The sequence below is a fragment of the Takifugu flavidus genome, chromosome 20 (genome assembly GCF_003711565.1).
Source record: "Takifugu flavidus isolate HTHZ2018 chromosome 20, ASM371156v2, whole genome shotgun sequence".
NCBI lineage: Eukaryota > Metazoa > Chordata > Actinopteri > Tetraodontiformes > Tetraodontidae > Takifugu > Takifugu flavidus.
In genome coordinates this window covers 1161224-1172560 of record NC_079539.1, presented here as the reverse complement: position 1 = coordinate 1172560, position 11337 = coordinate 1161224, and the positions used below count along the sequence as shown (strand labels likewise).

Below are 11337 nucleotides of genomic sequence, written 5' to 3'. Positions count from 1 at the left end.
AACCGCCACCCGCGTTGAGCTGTCAGAATCATTTTAATACGATTCTCCGACATTAAAGTCGTGACATTTATTGGGAAAAGTGTCACGGGAATAAGCAGGATCCAGGAAGTATCGGAGTACGGGCTGGCTTTTCCTTGACAGCGGGACTCCGGTTCTACCTCTTGCACGAGCAGTGCAGCTTCTTCACCCCGTGCAGGAAGATGTAGGGGATGATGCAGGTGTAGGAGGCTGCGATGTAGCTGGCCACCTCCACCACCAGCGAGGAGGTGTGGACGCTGTTGGTGATGCGCAGGAGCAGGTGAGTCAGCCAGCACACCAGGAACACGCTGGCCACGCCCACCACGCTCTTGGCTGCCCTCACCTGGGAGCTGGAGGCCATGGTGGGCTTGGCCGGAGCCTGACTGGGCCTCGGACCCCCCTCTGGGGTTCTGTCTGTGCCGCCGGGTTGCGGCTCCCTGGAGCTCTGAGCCACCGCACCTCCAGAAGGAGGCACTCCTGTGTAGACCTGGGACGGGGGAGCGGGACCTGGATCTGAACTCCTATCTTTGGGTTCATTGCTGATCTTGGTTGGGTCGGGACCGTGGCTCCGGATGCGTCTGTGGTTCCGCAGGAGAGTGATGACGATCTGCACGCTGGCGAACACGATCCCGGCGACGGGGACGGCGTTGGCCAGCGTGAGGTAGATGATCTCGTAGGTCTGCTTGGCCACCTTGTTGGGAAACACGTCTATGCAGTCCTCGCTGCTCTCGTTGCTCGCTTCCACTTTGACGAAGAAGAAGTGCGGGATGCTGAAGACCACCGCCACCGTCCAGCTGCCGGCCAGCAGACACGCCACCAAGCACAGGCTGTCCATCTGAACTGGCGAGCCTCCTCGTTTCAGGGAGCCCACCAGCTTCTGGTGCCAGAAGACGCTGATGAAGAGGGTGGTGAAGATGCTGCTGGTCTCCGAGAGGTCGGCACAAAAGCGGAATATGCCGCAGTAGGTCTCCCCCAGGAACCACCTGCCGGCAAAATCCGCCACGGTGTCGGGCAGGTCCACCAGGTAGTTGGTGATGAGGTTGGAGAGAGCCAGGTTGAGGAAGAGGACCTCGTTGGTGCGGACGCTGGACCTCTGTGTTGGGAAGGAGCGCACGGCCAGCCAGTTGTTCCCCAGGACCCCTGCCAGGAACATCAGTCCTCGGACGATGGACTCCACCAGCTCCTCCGCGTCCATCCTTTCAGACAAACTTGGAGATGTTTCAGCACCTGAACTTTTATAGAGGAGGACAAGAAGCCCAACCCAAGACAGAGAGTTCTGCTTTCCACCTGGGGGACCTTCTCTACTACCAAGGAGACGCATCCATGGACAATTAGTCGCCCCACGACGACAGCATGTAATGCTGAACAATTTAGAAATAAGGAAAACATCAGGAGAATTTCACTATTAAAAAAAAACAAAGAATCACGTGAAAACCATTAAACAAAGTAAAGGCTTCTATTTAACGACTCAAATGATCCAACACAGATCATTTGGAAACAAAAAAGCTGATGTACCTGCAAACAAGACCGTAAAGACAAAGGAACCTATGACGGAAGGTAAAAACCAAAAGTCCATTTCCTTTGATTGAGTCTTTATTAAAAAGCCGCGTCCGCATTTGCGTGATCCCAGGAAACCCGGCTCACCGTGTGGGTTTATGTTTTCACGTGGTTTGTGGAGTAAAGCTCCACCTTTGGGGATAAACCGGGGGCGGCATCTGTGCGGGGCAGCCTGCGGGGACAGTCTGGACGCGGGCGTGCGCGCTGCTGCCGCTCTCGGCTCTCCTCCGCGCACACCGGCTCTCTTCCTCCGTTGCGCTCCGGCGCGGATGTGGGACGTCGCCCGCAAACGCACGCAGACGAACGGGCTCCCGCATGCGGTGAACGCCGCGGTGTCCGTCGGCGACGGGACTCCGATGCGCGTGCAGAGGGCAGGATGCCCGCCAGCGGCGCCGACGCGATGAAAGCCAGCTCCTTCGTGCCGGTGTGCACGGCCGCCTGCCTCCTGGTCGGCTCCACCTCCCTCTTCTTCGTCTTCACGTGAGTCCAAGAGAAGAATGAAATAACACGCACGCACCGAGCGACTGTCGCGATTTACCCCTTTTTGCAGGCGCAGATTCCTGACTTGGGCTGTCGTGTTTTCTAAATTCTAATCCTCTGAAGTTAAAACTGGTTTTCTGTGTCAGAGCCACCGGGGGCGGATAACTGACCCGGTTGGCTCACAGTGAGGGCCCCCAGGACACCCCAGGCAGAACTGTATCAGCGTCTTCGTGACCGATATGTGTCATAGATGTAGCTCAGTGTGTGTGTGTGTGTGTGTGTGTGTGTGTGTCAGGGAGAAACCTGGAAAGTTTCCACTGCATCTGGTAAAAGTGTTAAAAATAGTTAATTGCAGCCTGCTGGTTTTGACCCAGAAAGGCGAAACCGTAGTGGGAGTTTGAACAGACTCAGCTCGTGCCAACTCAGGCCTGCTGGAAATACATTTTACATCCAATAATAAACCCTGGAGTCACATGGCAACCCTGTGTAAAAACGCGAACCGAACCTTTCCTGCACCGGCGGTGACCTCTGACCTCTGCAGCTGGATCTGCCCCAGTTTCCCCGTCTTTCCACTGGACTCACAAACCAGATTGTATGTGTGTATGTGTGTGTGTGTGTGTGTGTTGGTGGGGATTGGGATCTTCTCATCAATGTCATGTGACCCCTATGGGGGGGGGGGGGGGGGGCAACAACATATGTGATCCTTGAATTCCCTCAGTTTCCATATCTTCTCTAACCTGTCGGCTCTTCATTCTGAAGCTTAAATAACAGAAACTGTTTACTTCAGCATTCAAGATGCCAAAAATAAAGATCTCTGGTGTTTGTAGATGGAGGAAACTGATTACATTTAATCCATTTAGATGCTCCTTAAGGCCACTTAAAAAAAAAAAAGAAGAAATGCACCATCAAAATTTACAGTCTGTCTGCTGCTTAAGTGCTGGAGACATTTTGGATGTAGGAACCAGGTTGGAGGCCAGGAAACCCTGATAAAAGCATCTGTATCCTTTAAAACTGGGGGGGGCGGGGGGATCAATGCCTGCTTGGCAGAATTGATTGGAGGCGATCTCATCTGCAAAGAAAGGAGGCGTGAGTCGTCAAAGAAGTGAGGAAGCCTTTAGTTTGTGTGTCCGGACGGTGGCGGAGAGCAGGGCGGCGCTGTGGTTCCAGACCGTGGGCCCCCACATCTGCAGCCCCCCGACAGGCTGAGTCTGCTGCCACCAAGCTCTGCGCGACTCCGTGTCCCCGATTTCAGCTCCGAACCCTGCAGGGAAGCGGCGTGCGTGTCTGTGCATCTATAAAAAAGGTTCTTTTTCTGTTCCGACTTCCAGCTCTGCTTCATATCTGCAACAGCTTTAATCCGCGAGCCCCGAAGGCCGGATTCAATCATATTTCCAGAGCTCTGCGCGGCCACAAACCCAAATTTCCTCCCTTTTCATTGGCTGCTGCGCACGACGCTGCGGCGTGGAGGTTTGGTGTCCGTGCGTCGGCTCCCACGGTGGACCCCGGTGGCCCCCGGCCGCACCGGGCCCGCTGGGCCGAGCGTGCGCGTCTGCTGCGCCACTGACCCACTGCGGGGACGAGGGCAGCGTGCAGATTGCAGAGCAGCTTACCGTCCCGTGTGATTGCCTGAGCCCTCATTAGGTGGGGCTGGTCTCTGCAGGGTAATGAACTGGTGCCGCCTCGGGGCCAGATGGCCTCAGAGGGACGGTGCAGGCAGAGCCAGCGGCCCCCGCGGCCCCCGCGGCCCCCGTGCAGATGAGCTGCAGCATGATTTGAATGAAAAGCGTCACATGATCCCGGCCTGGGACGGTTCGCCTGCGCCGAGCGGTTGTGGCAGTTGCGCCGCCACGCGCGCGCTGAGCAGACGGTGGCTCCGTGTTCCCAACAGCATCTTTAAGAGAACAATGGCTGTTGTTGTTGTTGTTGTTGTTGCCAATTTTCCAGATTTCAATCTGATATTCCACACAGAATTCCTTTTCACATCTTCCATAATCTGGTGAACCAGGGACCTGCTGTCCTGCCCGGGCTCACCATTCTGGAGTCAACTGGATTATTTCATGCTATAGAGCATATAGATGGTGTGTGATATATGCTGAGCCCCCACAGGCACCCTGGTTAGACCTGGAATACACAATGACTCCGACTGGCTGGAGTGGTCGGTAATCCAGAGTTGATAATCCGGGGGATTACTGGGTTTGCATCTGGCACGGCATCAGCAGGCATCCCTCGTGGGGGTGGGGAGACCCCTCCCCCATTGTCTAAAACCCGCCTGAAGGGGTTTGGAGAGCGGCGCTCTGGCGGGAAGGAGCACAGCGCCGAGGAGGCCGACTTTTGATTTCGTCCATGTTGGTTTTTTTTTTTTTTTTCTTTCCTTCCCCAAGTTGTGTAATCTGTCGTCGACTCGCTGAGGGAGTCGGAGTGAGACGTCGCCTTCATCAACACGTCGCAGCTCCAACGAGGTGGCGCAGGTCGGCGTTGGAGCGCCGCAGCTGCAAGTTCCCATGTTGAGGCCGAACATGCGACGTTCAATCAAAGACTGTTAACGTAATCCAGTGAATCTTCTCCTCTCTGTGTCCCACAGTAACCTGATTACACGGCCCCTCCCTCTAATCTCACACAGTGGAGACATAATCATACTCCCATTCACCATCAAACACACACACACACACACACACACACACACACACACACACACACACACACACACACACACACACACACACACACACAGCTGAAATGATGGACGAGACGAGCGAACCTCCAAGAATTCGGTGCACACGCACGCACAGATTATGACGGAGGACCAGCGAGGCTGACGGACGTTTTCAGCTAAAAACTCATCTGCAGAAATACGTTTTTTTTGTCCGTTAAGGTCAAAGGAGACGTTTGGTGTATCAAAAATTGCAGCAGAAGTGATTTATGGATTTGAATGACCTTTTTTTTTTCTTTAAATGTCAGATCTGGTGCAGAAATCTGCTTCATTCCTGCTTTTATGTGCAATTGTTTAACCATATTGAGCAATATTGGATCAGTGCTGAGGTCATTGATTTGCTGGAGCACCATTTTGGATGTTCTTGGCGTTCTTTTTTTTAATTCGTTGTATTCAAATGTGATGGATCCGACCAAAGCACGACAAATCTAACGCTAATCTTTTCATTTTTATGAACCTCCGCCCATTTAAGGAGGCCGGAGCCTTGACAAGTTTCACTTTTGTGATTGTTTATCTTTCTGTTTCTGTGCTCAGATGCCCGTGGTTGGCCGCCACCATCTGCCCCGCGGTGCCGCCATGCTGCGCCCTCCTCTTCCTCTTTGTGCTGGCCAACTTTACCATGGCGACCTTTATGGATGCTGGTGTGCTGCCAATGGGTTAGTAATCAAAGCGCCGGTGCGCGGTCATTAACGTGACGGCTTCCTACAATCCCGCCCATTGTTTTCCAGCCAACGACGACGAGGACAAGGACGACGAGTTCCGGGCGCCTCTCTACAAGAACGTGGACGTGAAGGGCGTCCAAGTGCGGATGAAGTGGTGCTCCTCCTGCCATTTCTACAGGCCGCCGCGCTGCTCCCACTGCAGCGTGTGCGACCACTGCGTGGAGGTCAGTGCACGCAAAGACCCCGACGCAGCGGCGTGAGAGGGGACGGGCGCGTAGACGGGCGAAGGGAGGACGCGAGTCTGTGTGGGCAAAGTCGATAAAGGAGATTTCTGCAGAGGGCATGATGGATAGAGTGTGACGGAGGACGAGAGATCTCATTAATCAGGTCAATCCTTTTCTGAGATCCCTCATCTGAGCTGCAGTTTAGAGGAAGGTTCAGATTGTGGGGAGGGAGGGAAAAAAGGCAGAAAAAAAAAGAAGCTTTGTTAAAATCCTCCAAACGCGTTTGTCTGCTGCCGTCAGGATTTCGACCATCACTGCCCCTGGGTCAACAACTGCATCGGGCGGCGAAACTACCGCTACTTCTTCCTGTTCCTGCTGTCGCTCACCTTCCACATGATGGCCGTCTTCGCCTTCGGCCTCGTGTACGTCCTGAACCACGTGGACGCGCTGTGGGAGCTGCACTGCTCCGTCACGTATCCAAACCCGCATGTGTGAGACAGATCAGGGCCTAACGGGGGAGTTCTTTTCCTTAACGACGTGTCCAGTCTGGTCGTCATCAGCATATCGGGGTTGTTTCTCCTCCCAGTCTTGGGTCTTACTGGTTTCCACCTCTACCTGGTGTCCAGAGGACGCACCACTAATGAACAGGTAGCTCCCACCACCGAGATCAGAGATTAGCACGTTTAGACGTGTCCGACGTTCCCTCTGCTCCCGCAGGTTACTGGGAAGTTCCAGGGAGGAGTGAATCCCTTCACGCGAGGCTGCTGTAACAACCTGGAGTATCTGGTTTGCAGTCCCGTCGCTCCCAAGTGAGACCCCCCCTCCCCCGACTTTAGGTCGATCTTTTGAGGGAGTTCTGATGGGCTGTTTGTGGTCTGGCACCAGGTACACGGCGAGGCCGCGCAGGAAAACCGTGGTCCACATCCAGCCTCCGTTTCTGAGACCCGAGGTCCAGCGGCAGGTGAAGCTCCGGGACAATGGGATCCCGAGCCAGGACCTCCAGAACGACGTATGTCCCAGTCTTTCAAACGCTCACTAATGCAACGGGTGACACCTCACGGGACCCCTGTCATGGTTTTCTGCCTGCTAGCGACCGTCAGCCGCAGCGGCCGAGCTGTCGGACGGAAAAGAAACGAAAACGCCGCCGCCGCTGCCCCTGAAGCCCGACCACGGCCTGCTGAGAGGCCCGCTGTCCGCCGTGGACGGTACTGTAGGAAGACTGTGTGTGTGTGTGTTCATTGGCTCGTCCCTGCGACTCCACTTGGTTTTGTTTTGGTTCCGCAGAGGTGGGACATCACACGAAAGCTTCCGTTGCTGTTTCCATCCCCACGGTTCCGCAGCTGCGGCCCGTCCTGGAGGCCATATCCAGAGGATCCTCGCCGATCCCTCCAGAGCAGGTGCTGCGTCTCACGTTCAAGCGTTGGCTTAGAGGCGCCTCTGCCTCTCCCATTCACCTTTTCTGGCCTTGTGTTGCTCAGCTGGTCAAGACTTCGGAGCAGAGCGGGAGTGGGAAAACTGTCGACCTTGGCTCCGGGTCCAAGGAAAGCCCCGGCAGAAGCGTCCAGCAGGGCGGCGTGCCGCTGCACGCCGGCGGCATCTCCGGATCTCTGACGCTCAACTCGCGCTCCCTCACCCTCAAACACGCCAACCGCCACGGCAGCAAGGCCCAGCTGCCCTCCATCCACGCTGACGTCCTGGGATCCACCTCCCAGCTGGGGATGGGATCGCCTCGCCACCTCATCGCCTCGTCCGGCCTGCTGACCAACCACGGCAGCAGCCTCTCCTACGACAACCTCATCAAGCCCGCGGACGCTCCCTTCCTGGCTCCGAGGGGGGTTCCTCCGGTGGGTTACCACTCTCATTTCATGGCTCTGGGTGCTGATGGGATGCAGCGGGCAGCTCCGCATTCCTACAGTCCCGTCTTTATGGGCGTGGCCAGACAGTCGCCGCAGCCCCGGGACCCCTCGCCGTCTTTGCAGGGGCTCACCTCAAGGGATCCTTCCCCTTCTCTCCAAGGTTTCATCCAAAGAGAGCCCTCCCCGGCTTTTCAAGGGCTGCTGGCGAGGGATCTGGCTCCCCCGACCTCCCGAGACCTCGCCGCTCCGGCTCTGGTGATGCGGGACAGTTTCCGTGATCTTAGCCTCCAAGCCTTGACACCCGCAAAGTCTGCTGCTGCGCGCTACGACGGCTTCTCAAAAACCATCATGGCGTCCATCCATGAGAGACGGGATTTGGAGGAGAGGGAGCGGATGCTCCGCCTCCAGGCCAGGTCGCAGGCCCTCTACGGGCCAGATCTGGGAATCTACGACATCCCCACGAGGCGGAGCCTTCCCCCGGACAACCTGCGCCCCCCAGGCTCCCGCGGACCAACGCCTCCTGCCTACGGATCCCGGGAGTTCTTGATGAGTACAGGCATCCTGGGTTACGGCCTCAGGACCTCCCCCCTGTCCAGCTGCTCCACCTCATCTCTGACACGAGCCCCCAAATCCTCCAGCTCGCCCTGCAGAGCGGCAGCAGCAGCAGCCTGCAGACCAAGGGCCAGTCTTGCTCCCCAGCCTACTGCACTGCAGACAGACAGACTCAGCCCCATCTGTCCTCTACGTCCACCCTGCCCCGCCTTCCGTCCTGCTCCGCCACCTCCTCCGTGCCCTCGTATTCCTCCTACGCCACCGCAAAGCGATCCTCGCTCACGTACTCCTCCGAGGGGACGGACTCAGTCAACTTTGGAGGCCTGAAATAAAGGAACTAAAAGGATGAGATGAAGAAAAAGATGCCCTTTATTGCTGGTGATGTGAATAAATCTATGCAGTGTTAGTCTCTGTCTTCGCAGCTCCAAAATATTTTGTAAATAAGAGGCCATTTGAGAGTCTGCCGCGTGGGTGTTTGAGAGACTTCATCTTTCTACACATGAGAAACTTCTGCAAACCCTGACCAAAATAAGAATCTCAGGATACTGAGCGCGCTCCTGACACCCACTCAATAACAGAAGGGCATGTTATTATCAGTATATTTATGTTTTGATATTTCTTTTTTGTATATTGTTGTACTACCACACCGTCTTATTTGTCTCCTGCTGCAAAAGATACCCACTTTAATAAGGTTTTGTAGTTGTTTGTATGAATAAACTCTTTTTGTAACTTTCAGTTATGCTTGTGTGTTTTTGTGTGCGTGCACATCAGTTCACGTTTAGGAGCTCCTTTCACAGCGTCATGAAATCTGACAGTTCTTGCTAAGCTCTTGATACAGTAGCCAAGATATGACACGTTTTAAGTGGGCCAATATCGCCGCCCAGTGGACATAATGTAGAAGTGCTGCGCAAAAGGAACGCTTCCGTAAAGTTTTTGAATCATCTTCAAGGAAAGCAATTAGTGACATATATCGAAATGAACCCTTTCGGACACATTAAAAAGTCTGTATTTCATTACTATGAGGGATTCAAAAGCCTTCCTTGATGATTAACGTTCATCTGCACTTTTATTGGCCTCAGCTGTGACGGGTGTGTGTCTTTCGTCTTTTGTGTTGGATTTGACCCCATACAGCAGGTGGAAGGACACAGACGAGCACAGTCATTGGGGGGACTGGATAAAACCTCATTAAACTCTGGCACCAGATGGGTGAGTTCGCTGGGATGTAAGAACAACGTGCACCGGTTTAGTCAGAGGCCTCCCAGCATCCACACAAGAGGCTCTTCAGTAAATGCATCAACAACATTGCTTAATTGTTTCAACAGGGTTGTTTTCTCCCCTCCACTCAACGAGATTGCTCTTCATATTACAGGATTTGTACTGTTGCTAAAGAGTTGGAGAGCCATGCACGATAGAAGATCTAAACTAACTTTGCAACGCGGCATTTTGGCTTTTAATCACTGCATTTCTCCCCTTTCTTGCCCCCTTATATCACAGGGACGAACACATCCTGGTTCAGTGCGTTCAAGACCGTCGTTGTTAATCTGCTGGGATGAAACCAACATGCAGTTATGTTTGCTTCAGCTCTCCATTCACAGCAAAACGGCTCATTTCTCCAAACGCTTCTGCAGATACGCCCGGAAGCGGAGCGTCGTTTTCTTAAAGCTGCTCATTAACAGTCAGTGTTCTGTGAAACTCAGGCCACGCGAGGACCTCTTTTTTTGCCTTGTTTTGCATTTGCGCTGCCCTTCCTCCCACTCCGTGTCTCTGTAGCTGAGGGGGAAGCTGTAATGCTGGTAATAGCGCCTGCACAGAGAAGGATCGCGAGCTGTTGATTTGGAGACAGGAAGCGACATATTTAAGCCGTCAACAACTTCTTGACGCTCTTGCCTGCCTCTGGACAGCATCTTTATCTCCGTTTATCACAGATTTGCATCAAAAATCACGCGATCGATGAGAACTAAATGGGGGGGAAACTGATTCTTCATCAGTGGAATTTCTATTGTTCCACATGTCTGATTGGGACTCGTGGAGATGCAGACTGACCTAGATTGGTGCTGCTCTGCCTCTCCGAGCTCATTGATATGCCTGATCGTCGGCGGCATCGCTGAACTGGCTGATTGTCATTTTCAGCTGCACTGGCACTGATGCTTTCAGCCCCTCGCTGGGCTCTCTGCTGGCATGATTAAGCACTCGCAGGAGTGACACTTGACAAAGCGGAGTTGGGCCGCCGATGACATGATTCACCCAACGTGTGGGACGGCCGGAGCCTCAGTGGGAGCAGAAGCTCACCTGGGGGAGACGAGGGCCGTCGAAAAACAACCCGCTTGTGTGAGCGTTTCGGATCTTCTGAAGATACGGCAATGCAAATGGAGCCTGACCTTTCTACCCACAGTCGAATTGGTGACCTTTTTCTGGTATTTCCAGCCTCGTTATGCGCTCCGTGTGAGCCCGCCATCTGAAATACACATCAGCTTCAAGCCACTGCTGGCCCACACTCGCTGGTTTTTCCCTTTTTTTTTACCCTGTAAAGCCCTACATGGCTACGTGTGCGCGTTAAATTAAATTAACCACAGCTATACGCGCCAGGCGAGTGTGGGGGGCTTAATTAGGACAAAACTCTGCGCTGACTGGTTGTGTGTGGCGAAGTCCACAGGAAGGATATGAAACGTCCCGCTGAGCACTGAAGACTGTGGGCATTTCACTGCAATTAGCACAGAACTGCACAAACAACAATGCTATCTCCCCCCCATGTGTGTATTTTGTTGTTGACAGATCCTACATCCCCTCCCCATCCCCTTTTTTTTGTAAAGATAATAGGCAGCAATAATTACACTCACATCCATCACGCTGTAGTGGCAATTTACAACTGCTACTGTAGACAATCATCATCTGTACGCTTGCAACAAATACGCTAGAGGAGCTGAGGCCTGTGGCTGCAGAGATAAAACGAGAACGTTTCTGGGCTCTGAACGAGGAAACAAAGTCGCCGTTGAAGGACAAAAACCACAGAAGCAGATGTAAAAAGATTTGAATTGTTCACTAGACGTCCTTGGCAGCACCAGCAGAGCGTAGCTGCAGAGATTTATCCATCAATGCTAAATGGAATGGCGACAGACAGGGGAACGACGGACACCAGCCCAGTATGACCCACTGGCTGCTGGTTTTTAATCACTCCACCAGCATCCTGAGCATTCTTTAGCTCTCAGAGAGCGACTGCACGCGCTAATTTCCCGCTGCAGTTAGCGTGAAGCGTCCACGGTGCTGCTGTGGGGATTTTA

The 11337-nt window shown here is 53.8% G+C and overlaps 2 protein-coding genes across 2 annotated transcripts; one reads left to right on the top strand and one right to left on the bottom strand.

Moving 5' to 3' along the window:
- Positions 1-14: 14 nt before the first annotated feature.
- Positions 15-1691, bottom strand: LOC130517162 (rhodopsin). The gene has a single exon (XM_057018863.1). It carries the CDS (start codon positions 1337-1339, stop codon positions 155-157), a length of 1185 nt encoding a protein of 394 aa, XP_056874843.1. The 5' UTR covers positions 1340-1691; the 3' UTR covers positions 15-154.
- Positions 1692-1906: 215 nt separating this feature from the next.
- On the top strand, positions 1907-8794 carry zdhhc8a (zinc finger DHHC-type palmitoyltransferase 8a). Its single transcript, XM_057018845.1, is given in 11 exon segments — positions 1907-2055; positions 5300-5421; positions 5494-5651; positions 5952-6124; positions 6197-6299; positions 6369-6460; positions 6537-6660; positions 6742-6856; positions 6936-7048; positions 7130-8161; positions 8164-8794. Coding segments are annotated over 11 exon segments (2364 nt in total). The 5' UTR covers positions 1907-1951; the 3' UTR covers positions 8392-8794.
- Positions 8795-11337: the final 2543 nt, after the last annotated feature.

What these genes read in the sequence shown, in the direction of transcription:
- LOC130517162 (XM_057018863.1), bottom strand. Translation starts at nt 1,339, where the DNA reads ATGCGTCTCCTTGGTAGTAGAGAAGGTCCCCCAGGTGGAAAGCAGAAC.